Source organism: Lynx canadensis, chromosome A3 (assembly GCF_007474595.2).
Source record: "Lynx canadensis isolate LIC74 chromosome A3, mLynCan4.pri.v2, whole genome shotgun sequence".
Taxonomy (NCBI): Eukaryota; Metazoa; Chordata; class Mammalia; order Carnivora; family Felidae; genus Lynx; species Lynx canadensis.
In genome coordinates this window covers 89,549,466-89,571,562 of record NC_044305.1, presented here as the reverse complement: position 1 = coordinate 89,571,562, position 22,097 = coordinate 89,549,466, and the positions used below count along the sequence as shown (strand labels likewise).

At 37.0% G+C, this 22,097-nt stretch overlaps 1 protein-coding gene across 4 annotated transcripts in view; it reads right to left on the bottom strand.

Moving 5' to 3' along the window:
• The window catches only part of ALMS1 (ALMS1 centrosome and basal body associated protein), a 225,545-nt gene that overhangs the window by 23,964 nt on the left and 179,484 nt on the right, over window positions 1-22,097 (bottom strand). For all 4 annotated transcript variants that reach the window (XM_030310857.1, XM_030310858.1, XM_030310860.1 and 1 more), the window contains one exon: window positions 20,799-21,946. In XM_030310857.1, the coding sequence (XP_030166717.1) occupies window positions 20,799-21,946 (1,148 nt within the window). The remainder of the gene's footprint in view (window positions 1-20,798; window positions 21,947-22,097) is intronic.

Sequence of the window (22,097 nt, the reverse complement as noted above, 5' to 3'; positions counted from 1 at the left end):
TGGAAAAAAAAAAAATAGCACCTTCTGCCATAGCCAGAATGATTTACCAAATACCTTCTTCTGGCCAAGAAGTCAGAAAAAGGTATGGGAAATAATCTCCTCAGTCTAAATATCTTAGTTGCATTACTAACATTTACTAGAAAAAAATAAGGCCCAGCCATTTCACTGACCACATGACAATGCCATGAAAGCAGTCATCAGCTGACTCTAAAACAGTACAATAAAACCCCAAGGGCATGTCCTATAGAGCTAGATACTTTCCTTACTTCCATACTTGGTAAAGTGGCCACCAGTTTCCAACTTTTTTAACAATGGCAAAGAAAAGTGTCACCTACTATAGTTTTCCTGAGTCCTAGAATTATCTACTATCCCCTTGCTTTCCCAAACTCTGAGAGGCAAAAGAAACAAAAGCCATACACAATTAGTCTTCAGGTTCGTGTCCTGGGAAGAGGATTTGAGGCAGTATCTTGCAAACCGGTAATAAAACAGTACAGAGATTTCAACCACATTCTTTGTGGGTACATTAAAGGTTCCCACATTTCAGCCAATAAATAGTTTGTGCTCTCGCTCTAGACAAAATTAAAAAGAATATGGACCTAATGAAATAGATCCAAGATAAACTAAAATAATAGAAGGAGATTAAGAGGCAGCTGACAAAATTAACACAATTTGTCAATTAATGAGTATCTCCTTTGTGTTGGAAAACAAAAGACAGTCACTAAGGAAGAAAACTGAGGACAAAAATAATAGCATTAAACTACTACAACAGAAAACAAATTTTATAAAAAATTAAGAGAACTCAGCCAGTAGATTACAGATTGAAGAAGTCTTTTGAAATGAAAAACAGAAGACATGAATAGACATGAGCGATCACCTCACATCTGTCAGAATGGCTGAAGTCAACAACACAAGAAACAACAGGTATTGTCCAGGATGTGGAGAAAAAGAAACCTTTTGCACTGCTGGTGAGAATGCAAACTGGCACAGCCACTGTGGAAAACAGTAAAGAAGTTTCTCAGAAAGTTAAAAACAGAAATACCCTAGTAATTGTGCTACTGGGTTTTTACCCCCCAAATTATAAAAACACTAATTCAAAGGGATACATGCACCCCAATGTTTACAGCAACATTATCTACAATAGCCAAATTACGGAAACAGCCCAGTGTCCATCAAATGATGAAAGGATAAAGATGTGGTGTATATATAAACACACAATGGAATATTACTCGGGTGCCAGGGTGCCTCAGTTGGTTAAGCGTTCGACTCTTGATTTCAGGTTATGATCTCACGGTTCGTGAGATCGAGCCCTGCACTGGGCTCTGTGCGGAGTCTGCTTGGGATTCTTTCTACCTCTCTCTCTGCCCCTCCCCCACTTGCACTCTCTCTCTCTCAAATAATAAACTTTTTTTTTTTTAATTTTTTTTTTCAACGTTTATTTATTTTTGGGACAGAGAGAGACAGAGCATGAACGGGGGAGGGGCAGAGAGAGAGGGAGACACAGAATCGGAAACAGGCTCCAGGCTCTGAGCCATCAGCCCAGAGCCCGACGCGGGGCTCGAACTCACGGACCGCGAGATCGTGACCTGGCTGAAGTCGGACGCTTAACCGACTGCGCCACCCAGGCGCCCCTCAAATAATAAACTTTTAAAGGGAATATTACTCAACCATAAAAAGAATGCAATCTTGCTATTTGCAATGATGTACGTGGAGCTAGTAAGTATTATGCTAAATAAAATAAGTCAGAGAAAGACAAATGCCATATGGTATCACTCATATGTGGAAGTTAATTAACAAAACAAATGAGCAAAGGGAAAAAGAGAGGCAAACCAAGAAAACGGACCCTTAACTATAGAGAACAAACTGATGGTTACCAGAGGGGAGGTGAGTGGGGGGATGGGTTAAATAGGTGATGGGGATTAAGGAGTGTACTGTGATGAGTACCAGGTGATGTACAGAAGTGTCGAATCACAGGGTGCCTGGGTGGCTCAGTCAGGTAAGTGTCCCAACTCTGGGTTTTGGCTCAGGTCATGATCTCATGGTTCATGAGTTTGAGGTCCGCATCAGGCTCCACACTGCTGGTGTGGAGCCTGCTTGGGATTCTCTCTCTCCCTTTCTCTCTGTCCCTCCCCTGCTCACACCGCCCCCCTCCAATAAATAAATAAACTTAAAAAGAAGTGTTGAATCATTATACTGTACACCTGCAACTAATATTATACTGTATGTTAACTAGAATTTAAATAAAAACTTAAAAAAATAATATATAAAGAAATATAACTCAGTACTAAAATGACAACCCAATTTAAAAATCTAATAGTCCTTTTAAAGATCTGAATAGACATATCTCTGAAGAAGATATACAAATGGCCAAAAGGTATATGAAAAGATGTTAATCAATAGTTATTAGGGAAATGCAAATTAAAACTACAATGGGATACCATTTCATATCCATTAGGATGATTATAATCAAAAGACAGACAATACCAAGTGTTGACAAGAATATAGAGAAATTGGAATATGATCCTGGTGGGAATGTAAAATGGTGCAGCCACTCAAAAGGTTAAACATGGTCCAGCAATTCTATTAGGTATATACCTAAGAAAACCGAAAACACAGTTCCACACAAACACTTGTATATTAATGCTTATAGCAGCATTTTTCATAATGGTCAAAAAGCAGAAACAACCTAAATGTCCATCAATTCATGAATAAACAAAATGTTTTATATGTTTGTGGAATATTATTCACCTGTAAGAAGCAAGGGGTATTGATTCATGCTACAAAATGATGAACCATGAAAATACTATGTTAAGTGAAAGCCAGACACAAAAGGCCACATATTACATGATTCATTTGTATGAAATGTCCTGAAAAGGCAAATCCACAGAGACAAAAAGTAGATTAATGGCTGGAGAGTGGAAAGAGGTAAGAGAGGCTGAAAAATGACTGTTAATGGACATAGGGTTTCTTTTTGGTGCGACAAATATGTTCTGGATTTAGTGGCGATGGTTGTACAACCTTCTCTGAATATACCAAACACTGATGAATTATATATTTGAAAGAGTCAACTGCATGGGATGTGAATTTGATTTAAAAAAACTTTCAACAAAGCAGGAAAGAGTATTCAATGGAAAAAATATAGTCTCTTTAGCAAATGGAGCTGGGAGAACTGGACAGCAACACGCAGAAGAATGAAACTGGGCCACCTTCTTAACACCGAACACAAAAATAAATTCAAAATGCATGAAAGACCTAAATGTGAGACAGGAAACCATCAAAATCCTACAGAAGACAAGCAGTAACCTACCTCTTTGACTTCAGCTGCGGCAACTTCTTACTTGACATGTCTCCCAAGGAAAAGGAAACAAAAGCAAATATGAACTATTGGGACCTCATCAAGATAAAAAGCTTCTGTACAGCAAAGGAAACAATCAACCAAACTAAAAGGCAACCGACAGAATGGGAGAAGATATTTGCAAATGACATATCAGATAAAGGGTTAGTATCCAAAATCTATAAAGAACTTACCAAACTCAACACCCGAAAAACAAATAATCCAGTGAAGAAATGGGCAGAAGACATGTACAGACACTTTTCCAAAGAAGATATCCAGATGGCAAACAGACACATGAAAAGATGCTCAACATCACTCATCATCAGGGAAATACAAATCAAAACTGCAATGAAATACCACCTCACACCTGTGAGAATGGCTAAAATTAACAATTCAGGAAACAACAGATGTTGGCCAGGATGTGGGAAAAGGGGAACCCTCATGCACTGTTGGTGGGAATGCAAACTGGTACAGCCACTCTGGAAAACAGTGTGGAGGTTCCTAAAAAAATTAAAAGTAGAACTACCTTACAACCCAGCAACTGTACTACTAGCTATTTATTCAAAGGAGTGCTGATTTGAAGGGGCACATACACCCCAATGTTTACAGCAGTGCTATCAACAATAGCCAAATTATGGAAAGAGCCCAAATGTCCATCAACTGATGAATGGATTAAGAATATGTAATATACACACAATGTATACATATACATACAATGGAATACTACTTGGTGACAAAAAAGAATGAAATCTTGCCATATGCAACAACGTGGATGGAACTGGAGGGTATTATGCCAAGCAAAGTAAGTCAGAGAAAGACAGGTATCATATGATTTTACTCATAGGTGGAATTTGAGAAATTCAACAGATGAACATAGGGGAAGGGAAGGAAAAATAAGATAAAAACAGACAGGGAGGCAAACTATAAGAGGCTCTTAAATACAGAGAATGAACTGAGGGTTGCTGGAGGTGGGTGAGGGAGTGGGTTAAATGAGTAATAGGCAGTAAGGAGGGAACTTTTTGGGATGAGCACAGGGTGTCCTATGTGAGAGATGAATCACTGGGTTTTACTCCTATATATTATAACTTGAATACAAATAAAAAAATAAAATAAAAAAATCAGGAGACACTAACCAATACTGAGACATACCCTGGGAAAGTAAACTAAATTCAAAAAAAATGATAGGAATCCAGGACCCCACAGGAAAAATATATCAGGGTTGCCTCTGACACAGAAACATTAAATGCTTGTGCCCCGAAAAAGGGGAGTAAAATTGACAGATTTTGAATTAAGGATTATTATCCAAAAGTTTTTTTTTTTTTTTTTTTAAACATTTATTTATTTTTGAGACAGAGAGAGACAGAGCATGAACAGGGGAGGGGCAGAGAGAGAGGGAGACACAGAATCTGAAACAGGCTCCAGGCTCTGAGCGGTCAGCACAGAGCCCGACGCGGGGCTCGAACTCACAGACTGTGAGATCATGACCTGAGCCGAAGTCGGACGCTTAACCGACCAAGCCACCCAGGCGCCCCCCCAAAAGTTTTATATCCAACCAAGTTGTCTGTTCTTACATAAAGAGATAGTCTCAAATTTGTAAGAACTGAAGAGATCAGTCCTGAACAACTGTTAAAAATCTAGCCTAACAACAGAACAATTTAAACTAACAAACTCATAAACAGTTCTATGAAAAGATTCATGGTAAATGCTGATCCTGTGTTTAAAAACATAACTAATATAACATGGTGATTTTGCTTACAATATGGAAGTTGTATGTTACAATTCTTAAAAATAAAGCTGGTCAACAGAGTAGTTAATATTACCATAATGAACTGAGACAAAATTCACAAAATACAATATTGGCAAGTTGGGGGAAGTATGTGTGTGTGTGAGTGCAGGTGGGGAGAAACTGGACAAGTACAACCAATTGTTTAATTTTTCATATGATGGAGTCAACAGATACTATTTCATACCCGAGAGTGATGACAGAGTGGTTTCAGCAGAGTATTTAATGAGATTACATGGCTGCTAAGTTGTCAGAAAAACAATTCAACTCAAAGAAAATCATACAGCAATGAACAAAAAAGACTGGAAACAGCAGGAAATCCTTAAAAATGATAAAATACCCTGAAAAACCAAAATAATTTTGAAAAAGAAGAACAAAGTTGAAGGACTCACACTTCTTGATTTCAAAACATACTACAGTACTACAGTTAGTACTGGCAAAAAAGCAGACAACTAGATCAGTGGACTAGAATAGAGGGCCTAGAAATAAACCCTTGATCTATCCTCAAAGGATCTTTGACTCTTGATAAAATGCCAAGACTACTCAAAGGGGAAATTTCTCTTCAACAAATGGTGCTGGCACAACTAGACATTTACTCGCAAAGAATGAAGTTGAGCCTTACTTTACACCATCCAAATTAACTCAAAATGGAGTGAAGGCCTAAACATAAGACCTAAAACCATAAAACTCTTATAAGAACACATAGGGGAAAAGTTTCATGGCACTGGACTTGGTAATGATTTCTTGGATATGTCAGCCAAAAAAAAAGACAAAAAAAAAAAAAAAAAAAGACAACAGGGACTGCATCAGTATTAGATACATCTGTGCATCAAAGGACACAATCAATAGAGTGAAAAGGCAACCCACTGACTGGTAGAAAAACTTATAAATTATATATTTGATAAGGGGTTAATATATTTGATAAAGAACTACAACTCAATGACAACATTTTTTTAACCTGTTTCAAGAATGGGCAAAGGACTTGAATAGACATTTCTCCAACAATGATATAATAATGGTCAATAAGCATATGAAAAGATGCCCAATATCACTAATCGTCACAGAAATGCAAATCAAAAACACAATGAAATACCACTACATACTTACTTGGATGGCTACTAAACAACAACAAAAACATAAGTGTTGGCAAGGATATGGAGAAACTGAAACTACTGCACATTGTTGGTGGGACTATAAAATGGTACAGCTGCTACAAAAAAGTATGGGGGTTCCTCAAAAAATTAAAAATAGAATTACCATATAATCCAGCCATTCCACTTGCAGACATATATCCAAAAGAATTAGAAGCAAGGTCTTGAAGGCCTATTTGCACAACCATGTTCACAGTAGCATTATTCACAATAATCAAGAAGTGGAAGCAACGTAAAGGTCCATTGAGGGATGAATGGATAAACCAAAAGTGGAATATTATTGGAATGGAATATTATTCAGCCTTAAAAAGAAAATCATGTCATACAGTACAACACAGATGACCCTTGAAGACATTATGCTGAGTAAAATAAGCCTGTTACTAAAAGATGAATAATGTATGATTCCACTTATATGAAACTATCTAAAATCAAGTAGAACAAGGAGCTCAGGGAAACAGGGAATTGTTGGGTTTAATGGGTACAGAGTTTCTGTATCATAAGATGAAAAGTTCTGGAAACTATTTCACAAGAATGCGAATATACTTAACAGTACAGACCCTTACATTTAAAAATGGTTAAGGGGCGCCTGGGTGGCGCAGTCGGTTAAGCGTCCGACTTCAGCCAGGTCACGATCTCGCGGTCCGTGAGTTCGAGCCCCGCGTCGGGCTCTGGGCTGATGGCTCAGAGCCTGGAGCCGGTTTCTGATTCTGTGTCTCCCTCTCTCTCTGCCCCTCCCCCGTTCATGCTCTGTCTCTCTCTGTCCCAAAAATAAATAAACGTTGAAAAAAAAAAATTTAAAAATGGTTAAGATGATAAAATTTTGGTCATGTTTCTTTTTTTCACCACATAAAAAGTTCACCTGCCTCAGTCTGAAATGGAATTTTGTATAATAAACTTTTACTTAATAAATTTATCAGAACAAGAAAAAATAGTAATAAAATTTAAACCAAACATATTTGTTGTAACTTCAGAGTTAGGTAGAATAAATTCACTCCAAAAGAAAAACACTCAAATTCAGTGGGGAGAAAAAAGTTAAATGCAACTAGATGCTACTTACACTTGAGCAAAGTGACCCAGTAAAGCTAAAAGTAGAAGGATGGGCAAAGAGAAACTGTGCAAATATAAAGTTCTAAAAATTGCATTGGATGAAGTAGAATCAAAGACAAACATATTAAAAATGGAAAATAAAACTTACTTTGAATGCTGTATGGTACAATTCACAGTGAATAAAAACGTATCATGAATGTTTATGTGCCAGACGTAAGATAAACATCTACATGTAAACCTTTAATTACCACAAAGATAAATCAACCTTCGAATATGTTCTTTTAACTTATTTTCCATTTCCCATTTATTTGCCATCAATATTTTAACCTTATGTGTCTATGCAACTCTTGTGCATGACAATACCATAGTTTTTTTTTAAAAGTAAGCTCTACACCCAATGTGGGCCTTGAACTCAAGATCCCAAGATCAAGATCATGTTGTGCCAAATGAGTCAGCTAGGCACCTCTATATACTCTTTGAAGTGCTTAACAGACCAAGGAAACCAACATTTGGAAAGAATATAATCAATAAAGGTGAATTACTAGATATAATTAAAATGTCATAATCTATATGGAGACTCCACCTCCTTTATAACACCCTTGGAGTACTTGTTCATACATTAAGCCACAAAGAAAATCTGTATATATCCTTAAAACAGAAATAGAACTGAGTACAATCTCTGATCATAATACATTGAAATTATAAGTTCATATGTAGTGATAATAAAGTCAATCTTACAAAAATACAAAAAAAAAATTATCCCCTAAACTTTTCTCTTGGTTGAAACAGCAAATCCAAAGGTATAATTACAGAACATCTAGAAAGTACTACTAATAAAAATACCACAAATATAAATCTAATAAAAATACCACAAATCTACTGGATGTGTATACCTCATTTCCACTTGGGGATCTAAAGAGTTGAATAAAGAAGCCCTCCCATCCTTATAACACCACCACCAAAAGTATATCAAGTTTAAGTTCATGACTTTTCTTGAAGCCATTAGAAAGTTGAGGTCAGGTCAATGTTAGACCAAAATCTAAAGAGCAAATGTTGTCTGCAGGGAGATATGAAACATGAGCACCAGATCATCTGGAGGAGATACCACTGGAAAGCCTCAAGAAGGATGGAGACTGGATTAAGTGGTAGAGGCCAAGTATAAACTGGTAAGAGTGTGAAGCCCTTGAGGGCTACTGAAATTGGAGAACTCCACACCTTCTTGCTGCTATTTCTCCACAAACTCCACCAGAAAAAAGATTGAAGAGTTTTATGGAAGTGTCTATTACAGTGCAGACCCAGGAAAAAGGAATAGTAGCTGTTGTGGGAAGGGTACAAAACTCTACCTTGGAGGGATGTCAGCAAATTGGTAGAAAAAGGACCTCCAGGGACCTGTCCCTTCACTAGAAACACCAAAACAAACAAACACAAACAAAAACCTGGCAAGAACTGTCAAAAAATCAACCTCGTCAAGTGTGGAAGAGAGTCAAAGGTTTACGGCAACTAAGTGAAAACTTAAGTAGGAGCAAAGCCAACTAAACAAGGTAGGAGAGCTTTGAGGTTTTTAATTTACCCTTCTCTGGCAGTTGCCTGCATTCACATTGTAGGTATTTGCTTCCACAGGAAGCACAGAGTAGTATCTTGTTCCCAAGGAATTGTTTCTTTTTTTTTTTTAATTTTTTTTTCAACGTTTATTTATTTTTGGGACAGAGAGAGACAGAGCATGAACGGGGGAGGGGCAGAGAGAGAGGGAGACACAGAATTGGAAACAGGCTCCAGGCTCTGAGCCATCAGCCCAGAGCCTGACGCGGGGCTCGAACTCTCGGACCGCGAGATCGTGACCTGGCTGAAGTCGGACGCTTAACCGACTGCGCCACCCAGGCGCCCCCCAAGGAATTGTTTCATTGAACCTCCCTAAGTATTCTCTGAAGAACTGACACAAGGGGCCTATCTTGTTTCACTAAACATGGAACTCTCTTAGGGCATTTCAGAGGATGGAATTTCCTTGAAAACATTGAAAGCTAGATGCAAAAACAAAAACAAAGAAAACAGCTGGTTGAAACACTAGGCAAATGGAAAGCCAGGGAAAAAAACAGTGAGAATTTTGGGGAAATGGGGCTTTGAAAATCTCCAATGTACCGCAGGGGAACTAGAAAGCTCATGCACAGGGCAGGACGCATGTTCAGAAAAGACCCAAGAAGACCATAATGTTCCATAACTGGCTGATCTGTAGGTTCAGTGCAAGCTAGAAATTTGCCAAGGTAGAGTTGTAAATACCCTACCTAAGCACTGGCTTCCCTAATACACAAAAAAATCTACAAGGAACTGGGTAATTTTTTCCCCTTTCCTTTCCTTTCCTTCTTTCTTTCTTTTTGCTTTCTCTTTTTTGGTTCCAGGAACTTAAGGCAATCAGTCAAACAACTAGCTGACTAATGAGCTAAAGAAAGAGAGACATCAGAGACCAGAAACACAGTCTGTACAAAAATAGTTTAGAAAAATCACTAAACATACCAACAATTTTAAACCACAATAAGCAGTAACAACAAAATCCTAGGGAGGGGGGAGAATAATCTGATTTCCAAAGTCAACATATTATGATATTCAAAATGTCTAACTTCCAAGAAGAAATTACAAGGCATCCAAACAAACAAGAAAGTATGGGGTACTTAAAGGAAAAAGAAAATGGAGACTTTAAATCAACTGTCCTAAATATGCTTGAAGGGCATATGGACAAATAAACAATGAGAATGATGTCTCAGCAAATACAGACTATCAATAAATAAAGAAAAATAAAAAGGAAACAAATAGAAAATTATGAAGCTGAAAAGTAAAGTAACTAAAACATTCACAGCAGATTTGATGAAATCTGTGAACCTGAAGACAGCATAAATGAAATTATCCAGTCTGAGGGACAAAAAGGAAACAGAACAAAGAAAATGGACAGAGTCTCAGAGACTTAGAGGACACCATCAAGCTTACAACACATGCATGGTAGGAGTGTCAAAAGAAGAGAGAAAGAGTCAGAAAAAATATTTGAAGAAATAATGGTTGGAAACTTCTCAAACTTGATTAAAGACACGAATCTAAAATTGAAGAAGTTCAATGAACTCCTAGTAAAACAAGTTCCACACCAAGACACACAATAACCAAACTGTTAACTGACAAAGATAAAGGCAGAATCTTGAAGCAGTAAGAATGAAGAGACTCAGAACGTACAAAGGATCATCAGTAAGATTAACTGCCAATTTCTCATAAGAAATGATGGAGGCCAACAGGCAGTAGGATGGTATTTAAAGTGATGTGAAAAACTGAAAAAAAAATAAATCTGTATCTGAAAAAATTATCTTTCAAGAATGAAGGTGAAATTAAGACATTCCCAGATAAACAAAAGTTGAAAGAATTCATAACTGGATGTCTTTCTCTACAAGAAATGCTATAGGGACTCCTTCAGCATGAAAGAACACAAGGCAACAAGTGAAGCCATGTGAAGAAATAAATAAAACCATATGAAGCCATATGAAGAAATAACACTGGTAAATGTAAATATATAGGTAAATATAAAAGTCAGTAATATATTTCTGGTTTTAACTTCTCTTTCTCTTCCTGTAAGATTTAAAAGACATGCATAAAGATAATTAAAAATCTATGTTAATGGTCACAGAAAGTATAAAGATGTAATATGTGACTATAAACAAAAGAATGAGAGGCAGAGAGGTATAGAAGCAGAGCTTTGTATATTACTGGGGCTAGATTGGCATCATTTCATATGTGTTGTTATATGTGTAAGAGTTAACTGTAATCCCCCAAAAATAACTAAAAAATATAAAAGAGAGGAAATGAGATGGGAATCAAAACGGTTCGTTATAGGTTCATTATAGGAAATCAATTAAATACAAAAGAAGGCAGTGATAGAGGAATTGAAAAAGAAAACACGAGGCTCGAACTCATAAACTGCGAGATCATGACCTGAACCGAAGTTGGATGCTTAACCGACTGAGCCATACAAGGCACCCCAATCTAAGGCAAATTTAATAAGATCATACAAACACCTGCACTGAGGCTGTTTTCTTATACCGTTGACCCCTGAACACAGGAAAAAGGGGTGCTGACCCCTAAAGGTGGTAGAAAATCGATGTGTAACTTTGACTCCCCCCAAAATTAACTGCTGACCCAGAAGCCTTATAACATAAATAGTTGATTAACACATATTTTGTATGTTATACATATTACACACTACCTTCTTATAATAAAGTAAGCTAGAGAAAAGAAAATATTTTGTTAAAGAAGCTTTCCCTTTTCATAAATTTTTCTTAATGTTTATTTATTTTTGAGAGAGGGAGAGCATGAGCAGGGGAAGGGCAGAGAGAAAGGGGGACCAGAGGATCCAAAGCAGGCTGCTGACAGCAGACAGCCCAATGTGGGGCTCAAACTCACGAACTGCGAGATCATGACTTGAGCTGAAGCCAGACACTTAACTGACTGAGCCACCCAGGTGCCCAGAGAAGAAAATATTATTAAGAAAATCATAAGAGCCCCTCAGTGGCTCAGATGGTTAAGCATCTGACTCTTGATTTCAGCTCAGGTCAGGATCTCACAGTTGTGAGATTGAGCGCCACATCAGGCTCTGTTCTGGCTCTGAGCCTGCTTGAGATTCACTCCCCCACCCCCCATTCTGTCCCTTCCCAGTGCGTGTGCATACACATGCTTGCTCTCTCTAAAACAAACAAACAAATGTTAAAAAATAAAAATATTTCTTAAAAAATCATTAAGAGAAAATATAGTACTGTATTCATCAAATCTGCATATAAGTAGATATTTCACACCTATGTTGCTCACATTCTTATTGTTCAAGGCTCAAGTGTAATTTAAAATAACATAAAGACACAGAGTGGAATTGATGCTTTGGCCCATTTCAATTAGATTCAGTGTCATATTTTCAAGAACAGGATTTGTTGTTGCTGCCACTCTAGTTCCTTTCATCAGAAGGGGTCAGATATGCACATTGTTCTGGTAATACACCCTACAATTCCAGACCATTGCTTCCAGAACTCATGTAGACAGGGCTTTTATCTGAGAAAGAAATCCATGCTCAGGAAAGGCTGACCCCAATCCTATCCTTATTACAAAGTCCATCCTGGCAAATGTCCACTTATTATTTTCAGTGTGTGGCAGCTGGTATTGGAAATGTTATTGGTGCCATACTGTTTTTACCAGATGTTATTAATGGAATGAAATCATTCTGCTCTGGTCTCCTCCACAGCACTCACCAGAGAAGGACAGGGTCTTCAACCAACCCCACAGAAAGATATAGAGCCCAAACTGCCATCCCCTCACTGTCCCCCATTCCGCACTCCATTTTGAAAGACACTGACTTTAGATCCAAAAACACAGTAAAAGGATGAAAAAAGAAAGAAAGAAAGAAAGAAGAGAGAGAGAGAGAGAGAGAGAAAGAGAGAGAGAGAGAGAGAGAGAGAGAGAGAGAGGGGAAGGAAGGAAGGAAGGAAGGAAGGAAGGAAGGAAGGAAGGAAGGAAGGAAGGAAGAAAAAGGATGGGAAAGATATTCCACACAAACAGTAGCAATGAAAAGAAAGCTGGGTAGCTCTACTAATATCAAACAAAAGAGAATTTGAATTAAAAATTATTATAAGACATAAAGAAGGGGATTATTTATTGATAAGACGGTCAACTCATGAAGAAGTATAACAATTAGGAACATATGCATACCCGATAACACAGCTTCAAAATACATGAAGCAAAAATGGACAGAACTGAATGGAGAAACAGTTCCACATTAATAGTTGCAGACTTCAATACATGACTTCCAATATGATAGAAATACTAGATAAAAGACCAGTAAGAAAACAGAGGACTTGAATAACACTATAAACCAAATAGACTTAATAGACATAAACAGAACACTCTAAACAACAGCATAATTCTCAAGTGCACATGAAAATTCTTCACAAGAGATTATATAACACGGTAAAAAACCAAGTCATTATAAATTTAAAAGGACTCAAACACTTTGAATTATATATCCAAATATATTCTTTGACCACAATGGAATGAAACTAGAAATAATAAAAGAAATTTGGAAAATAAACAAAAATGTGGCAATTAAACAAACTATTAATAGTTAAAAAAGAAATTACAAGGAAAATTAGAAAATACTTTAAGATGAATGAAAATGAAAACACATACAAAAACTTTGGAATGCAGCGAAGGCAGAGTTTAGAAAAAAATTTATATCTGCAAAAGCAGGGCTCAGAGGAAATTTATAGTGGTAAATACCTATATTAAAAAAGAATAATAAGAGTGCACCTGGGTGGCTCACTCGGTTAAATGTCTGACCTCAGCCCAGGTCATGATCTCATGGTTTGTGACTTAGAGCCCCACGTCGGGCTCTGTGCTGACAGCTCAGAGCCTGGAGCCTGCTTCCAATTCTGTGTCTCCCTTTCTCTCTGCCCCTCCCCTGTGCCCCCCCCTCAAAAATAAATAAACATTAAAAAAAAAAGAATAGGGGCACCTGGGTAGCTCAGTTGGTTACGTGTCCAATTTCAGCTCAGGTCATGACCTCGCAGTTCATGAGATCCAGCCCCAAGTCGGGCTCTGTGCTGACACCTTGGAGTCTGGAGCCTGCTTCAGATTCTGTGTCTCCTTCTCTTTCTCTGCCCCTCCCACCTCGTGCTCTGTCTCTCTCTGTCTCTGTCTCTCAAAAATGAATAAGCATAAAAAAATTTTTTTTTCATTTTTTTCTTCCCAGTTTTTAAAAAATTTTTAAATTAAAAAAAATTTTTATTTTTCAGAGAGAGACAGTGCGAGTGAGTGGGGAAGGGGCAGAGAGCAAGGGAGACATAGAATCCCAAGCAGGCTCCAGGCTCTGAGCTGTCAGCACAGAGCCTGATGCAGGGCTCGAACTCACGAACTGTGAGATCAGAACCTAAGCCAGAGCCGGACACTTAACTGACTGAGTCACCCACGTGCCCCTCCTTCCCAGTTTTTATTTAAATTCCGGTTAGTTAACAGACAGTGTAAGATTAGTTTCAGGTGTAGGATTTAGTGATTCATCACTTACAAAGAATAATAACTTAAAATCAATAACTTCAAACTGTAAGGAATTAGGGGTAAAAAAAGAGCAAACTAAAACCAAAGCAAGCAGAAGTAAATAATAAAGATTAGAGTGAAGATAAACAGAGTAGTGACTAGAAAAACAAAGAGATGAATTAATTCTTATAAACACACAAACTACAAAAAAATGACTCAGGAAAAAATAGAAAATCTGAGTAGAGTTACAGTAAAAAGACTGAATCAGTAATAAACTTTTCCCCCAAAGAAAAACCCATGACTAGTGGCTTCACTGATGAATTCTACCAAACATTTAAAGAAAGTATCAATCATTAACACCAATTCTTCTCAAACTCATCCAAAAAAATCAAAGAGGATGGACAATGTCCTAACTCATTCTATGAAGCCATTATTATCCTGATACCACAGGCAGACAAAGGTATTAAAAAAAAAAAAAAACAACATAGATCAATATCCTTTACAGAGATGCAAAAGACCTTTTCAAAATTCTAGCAAAGTGAATCTAGCAGCATATGAAAAGAATTATGTATCAAGACTAAGGAATATTTAAGGATTTATCCCAGGAATGCAAGGTTGGTTCAATACATGATTATCAATCTATACCATATTAACAGAATAAAAGAAAAAAAAAAAGACCCAGATGATCATCCCAATAAATGCTAATGCATCTGGCAAAAAACACAACACTTTCATGGTAAAGATACTCATCAAGAAAGAAAGGGAACTTCCTTAACACAATAAAAGTCATGTATGAAAACTCAAGCTCACATCATTCTCAATGGTGAAAGACTAAATGTTTTCCTTCTAAGAACATGAACAAGACACTTTTGCCACTTCTGTTTGACACTGTTGATCTGGAAGTTCTAGCCAGAAAGTATATAAAGGGCACCCAAATTGGAAAGGAGGAAGTAAGACTATTTCTATTCACAGATGACATGATCTTATATGTAGAAAATCCTAAGGAATCCACAAGAAAACTGTTAAGAGTCAACAAATAAATTCAGTAAAGTTATAGAGTACAAAACCAATATACAAAAATTAGTTGTGTATCTCTACACTAGCAATAAACAATGCAAACATGAAATTAAGAAAACAATTACATAACATCAAAAAGAAAAACTGACACAAATTAATATGGAATTTCAAGGGACCTTGAACAGCCAGAACAGTCTTGAAAAAAAAGAATAAATTGGAGGTTCTATACTTGATTTCAAAATTTATTACAAAGATACAACAAACCAAAACTAGTGTGGGACTGGCATAAAGAAGGACATAAAGACCAGCAGAATAGAATAGAATAGAATAGAATAGAATAGAATAGAATAGAATAGAATAGAATAGAATAGAATAGAATAGAATAGGACTAGACTAGACTAGACTAGACTAGAGAGCCTGAAATAAACCCTCATATATATATTGTCAACTGATTTTTGTCAAGGGTGCCAAGACCATTCAATGGAGAAAAGACAGTCTTTTTTCAACAAATGGTGCTGGGACTAGATATCCACATGGAAAAGAATGAACTTGGAGCCTTACTTTGCACCATATACAAAAACTTAGATCAAAAGTCTTAAACATGAGACCTAAAACCATAAAACTCTTAGAAGAAAATAGGAGAAAACCTTAAAGACATTGCATTTGGCAATGATTTCCTGGATATGACACCAAAAGCAAAAACAGATAAACTGGATTACATCTAAATTAAAAATCTGTGCCTCTGAGGACAAAATCAACAGAATGAAAAGGCAACCCATGGAATCAGAAAGAATATTGAAAATTAAGTAGAAGAGGTTAATATCCAGAACATATAAAGAAATCCTACAAATGAACAACAAAAAAATTAAGAAACAGGCAAAGGACTTGAATAGATATTTCTCCAGAGATCACATACAAATAACTAATAAGCAAATAAAGATGTTCAATATCACTAATCATTAGGGAACTACAAATCAAAGCACAATGACATACCACTTCACACTCATTAGGATGACTATTTTTATTAAAAAAACAAAACAAAACAGGGGTTGGCAAGGATGTGGAGAAACTGGAACCCCTGTGCACTGGTGGTGGGACTAAAAATGGTATAGAAAACAGCATGGCAGCTCCTCAAATAATTAAAAATAGAATTACCACATGATTCTGCCTTCTACTTCTGGTTTTATTACCTCCCCCGCCAATTGAAAGCAGGTTCTTGAAGAGATATTTGTACACCTATATCCACAGCAAAATTATTCACAATAGTCAAAAGAGAGAGTAACCCAAGCGTCTATTAACAGATGAATGGATAAGTAAAATGTGCTATATACATACAATGGAATATCATTCACCCTTAAAAAATAAGAAAATCATGTTACATGCTACAACATGGATGAACCTTAAGGATATTTTGCTAAATGAAATCAGCCTATTACTAAAAGACAAATGATACATGATTCTACTTATATGAGGTACCTAGAGTAGTCAAATAGAGATAGAAAGTAGAGATAGAAAGTAGACTGGTAGTTGCCAGAGGCTGAGCATCAAGTGGAATGAGGAGTTTGTTGAGTGGGTATAGAATTTCAGGTTTGCAGGATGACAAGAGTTCCTACGATGGATCCTACACAATGATATGAATGCACCAAGCTGCACATTTAACAATGGGTAAGATGAAAAATTTTGTGATATGGATTTTACCACACTTAAGAATAAAAAAAAAAGAGAGAACAAGAAAATCAAATAAATACAGCAGTGTTGATGCATAGGGGCACTTTTACCCCAATGTTTATAGCAGCACTTTCAACAATAACCAAATTATGGAAAGAGCCTAAATGTCCATCAACTGATGAATGGATAAAGAAGTTGTGGTTCATATATACAATGGAATACTACTTGGCAATGAGAAAGAATGTAATATGGCCTTGTGTAGCAACATGGAACTGGAGAGTGTTATGCTAAGTGAAATAAGTCATACAGAGAAAGACAGATACCATATGTTTTCACTCTCATGTGGATCCTGAGAAACTTAACAGAAGACCATGGGGGAGGAGAAGGAGGAAAAAAAAAGTTAGAGAGGGAGGGAGGCAAACCATAAGAGACTATAAAAACTGAGAGTAAACTGTGGGTTGAAGGGGGGTGGGAGGGAGGGGAAAGTGGGTGATGGGCATTGAGGAGGGCACCTGTTGGGACTTCATATTTAAAAAAAAAAAGAAAACCAAGAATAAATTTAACTAAGAAGGTCTAAGACTTGTAAAATGAAAGCTACAAAACATTCCTGGAAGAAATTAAAAACCTAAATAAATTGAAAGACATTCCGTGTTCACAGCCTGAAGACTTAATATTAAGATTGCAATAAACTCCAAACCAATCTGTAGATTTAATGCAATTAATATCAAAATCCCAATGGCCTTTTTGGCAGAAATGGAAAAGCTGATCCTAAAATTCATATTCAAATACAAGGGGCCTGAATAGCGAAGTAGTCTTGAAAAAGAACAAAATTGGAAAACTCGTGCTTCTCAATTTTAAAACTCACTACAAAGCTAGAGTAATCAAAAATACTGCAGTAATGGAGTATGACTAGGCATGTAGATCTAAGGAATGCAATTGAAGGCCCAGAAATAAACCTTCACATCTACTGTCAGTTGATTTTTGACAAAAGTGTCAAGACCATTCAATGGGGAAAGAATAGTCTCTTCAAAGACTGGTACTAGGACAACTGGGTATCCACGTGGAAAAGAATGACGTTTCACCCTTACCTTATATTACATACAAATATTAACCCAATATATATCAAATAGGTAAATGAAAGAATTAATAGTATAAAATTCTTAAAAGAATATAGGGACAAGACTGGATTTGGCAGTGGTTTCTTAGATAGGATACCAAAAACACAAGCAACAAAAGAAAAAAATAGACTTCATCAAAAGTAAACTATTGTGCATCAAAGGATGGTAATAAGCGAGTGAAAAGACAACCCGGGGAGGGGGGGGAGCAAATATTTACAAATTACACACCCAATAAGAATCTACAATCCAGAATAAATAAAGAACTCTTGCAATTCAAAATAACAAACAACTTAATTACAAGTGGGCAAAAACCTGAATAGACATTTCTCCAAAGAAGATATATATATGTACACACACACACACACACACACACACACACACACACACACATACACATGGCCAACAAGCACAGGAAAAGATGCTTACTGTCATTAGGAAAGGGGAAAGCAAATCAAAACCACAATCAAAATGACAATGAGTATGAGATACCCTTCACACCTACTAGCATGGCAAGAAAAACCCAAACAGACAAACAAACCATAAAACAAGGTAAATAAAAAGTGCTGGTCAATGTGGAGAGAATGGGGCGCTCAGACATTGCTGGTGGGAATATAAGTGGTATATCCATTGTGGAAAACAGTTTGGTGGTTACTCAATAAGCTAAACACAGAATTATCATATGACCTAGAACTTCCACTCCTAAGTATATAACCAAAAGAACTGTACACAAGTGTTCAAATAAAAACTTGTGTACAGATGTTCATATCTGCTCCTTTTACAGTAGCCAAAAGATGGAAACAACCTAAATGTCCACAAACAGATGAATAAATAAAATATAGCATATACATGCAATGGAATATTATTGACCCATAGAAAGCAATAAAGTACTGATACATGCTAGGGCATGGATGAACCTCAAAAATATGTTAAAGTGACAGATGTCTGACTTGGTCACATCCGTATGATTCCATTTATATGAAATACACAGAACAGGCAACAGAGGCAGAAAGTAGCTTCATGGTTGTCAGGGGCTGGTGGGAGGGGGAATAGAGAGCGACTGCTTAATGGTTAGGAAGTTTCTACTGGAGTGATGAAAAAGTACACAAACTGGATAGCGGTGATACGTAACACTGTGAATATACTCAGTGCCATTAGACTGTACACTTTAAGATGGTTAAAACTATAAACTTTATGCGTGTAAAGTGTATGGATTTTGCCACACACACACACACGCACACACACACACCCTCTACTGAGATCTTTTTTCCCTATCTCCTCCATGGAACAAAAAGCCTTAATCTGTTATCATTCCCAATTCTTCTCCTACTTTAAAAAGTCATATTGTTCTATTTATACATGTAATCACTATCATTTAATACCTACCAAAAACTCAATTATGAGAAATAATATTTATGAATTGTCTCAAAGTCTTGTGTCTCCTTGCCTCTAGACTAGTGGTCTCTTAAGTTTTTTTGATCATGCAGTCCTACTGATAAAATATTTTTGAGCACAAATTACCAAAGTAGATATTTATTTATGTTATAAATTATGGCTCTATTCATATATTATAAAACATATACAGAAATATAAATTTTAAAAGGCTGAGAAAAATAAATATCTATCTTTTTTTTTTTTTGTCTGTACTCCAGTGCCCCATTCTGTAAGCATCCCTCTTTGGAGAACACTCCTCTAGATACCCTAAATTTTATTCTTGGGTTAAAGTATTAGTCTGCATTTGCTGCCCCCTTGAAGTCTGCCTTTACTGAAACTCCCTAACATAAGGTCATATTAATCTTATGGGTGTTGTTACTGAATTCCTTGTAAGGATGCTGTTGAGGACTCTTACATACACTGTGGTGCCTTCTTTATGAGAATAGATGAGAGAAATTTCTCTTAGGTCTCAGTATCAGAAATATTTATAATGCTTTTGAAAACCTAGTTTTTATATTATAGACTTATGTAATTGATCACAAAGTTGTAGCAACACCACGTGCTAGAAAACATAGAGCAAAATTTGTGGCTCACTTCTAGCAACCATATCCACAAGGTGTATTTATTTATCTCCCCTCTGGCTTCAACTTGTCTTCCCAACACTCACAATTCTTCATTTATTTATCCTTAAAAATCATGTTGTAGCTCATCCCTTCCTGGCTTTAATTTAATTTTCTATCATTCTAATTCTTCATTTACTCAAGAAAATCATTATTGTATTACTTACATAAGTACGTGTCTGGATATTTGTGTCTGTGTATATCTGTGTATGTGTTTAAGAACATCTCAAAACTTCTTGAAAGACAGGGAGGAATGAATAAGCAAAAAAACCCCAAACAAACAGAAACGGCCAGGCACTAATGTTCAGAATGGAGGTCATCCTAAACTGGAAGCTCCCCCGTGCCAGGGGTACACTTTGCAGATTCTGAAGCATTTAGCAGCAAAGCCCTTCGTCGTAACTGAGTGTTGAAGAAAAGAATGACAACTCACAATAGCACTGTACTACACTTTCTCACTCTTTTCCGAAAGTTGGTAAGAAATGTTATAGTGAGGAAAGGGCAATTGGCTTTTTTTCACCTGTGTGCAAAGCTTAATTAAAAAGTCCATGAAAAAGGCAGTCACATTGCCAGACGGAATTTGTAGCCATGTACCTGGATGTGTTTCCTTCTGGTGTGCTCAGAAGTCATTTGGGGATGACCTGTATTCAAAGCTTTCTTATTCTTCTTGCTCCGCCTCTCAAGGTATCTCCTCTGGTGGTCGGTAATGCTGCTGTATAATTTAATTCGCCTGGGTGACAGACAAACTCTTTCATGGCCAAAAGCTTGGATCAGTCGGGCAGTGTCAATGGTGGAAATAGAGCTGCTTCTCTCCTGCAAAGTCACCTCTTTATCTGTTTGGGTCAAGATATCAGATTCCACAGGAGAATTGGTTGTGGAAAGGACGTTGGTGGCAGTGTCTGTGAGCAGCTCACTTTCGTCAGATGGTCTAGAATCTGAGGAAGTGTTGTTTATATAATGAAAACCTGGCTGTTTTCTCAGGATATACTTATCAAATTTAATCTGTTCAATTTTAATCTGGTTGGACTTCCCAGCTTGATGAGTAGAAAGCGCCTTGCTTTTTTTAAGCTCTCCTGTGTTTTTATGGCATTTCTCCAGGCTCTTATACCGCTTCTTTTTCTGAAATTTGATTTTCTGCTGTTGCTTAATATCCCGTTCCCCTCTGCTATCATCCTGTGTGCTTTCAGAGGCCCAGAGAGAATATGTGATGGGATTCTGAAGAAGTTTAGCCAAACGATCAAGTCGCTCTACCAAGGATAGTTCTTTTCTGTCACTAAACTCAGGAGGTTTCTTTTGTTTCTGTCGCTCCTGATACTTGTTCCAGAGTTCATTCAAACTCACAGTGTGCTGAGTTGTTAGCTCTGGGGTGACCTTACGATCCCTTTTTGGATCACTAATTTGTTTGTCACTTTTTGGATAATCTCTAGCCTGACTTTTAGTGGAATGCATCACTTCTTTGTTTTCCAAGTTTACATTGATACTGAGGCTCTCTATTCTGGTATAATCTGCCTTGGTCTTTTCCACATTTTCATCAGGGGAAGGAAGACAAGTATGTTCTCTTTGTTTGTCTGGATGACGCTGAAAGAAATCTTTCCAAGAATGCCTCATGAAAACACTCCTCCCCAAGGATTCATGGCAAACATCTTGATCAGTTGGTAGGTGGACTGGATGATGAAAGTAAAACTTGGCTGACCTGAAGACAGAATGGGTAGTATTTTCAAATTCTGAATGACATCTGGACTCTGAAAGGGAGAAAGAAAAAGATTTTGAAGGATTTTCAAAATATTTGTATTCCCTTTAGAAATAGTATTCACACTTAGGGACGCCTGGGTGGCTCAGCTGGTTAAGCGTCCAATTTTGACTCAGGTCATGATCTCGCGGTTCATGAGTTTG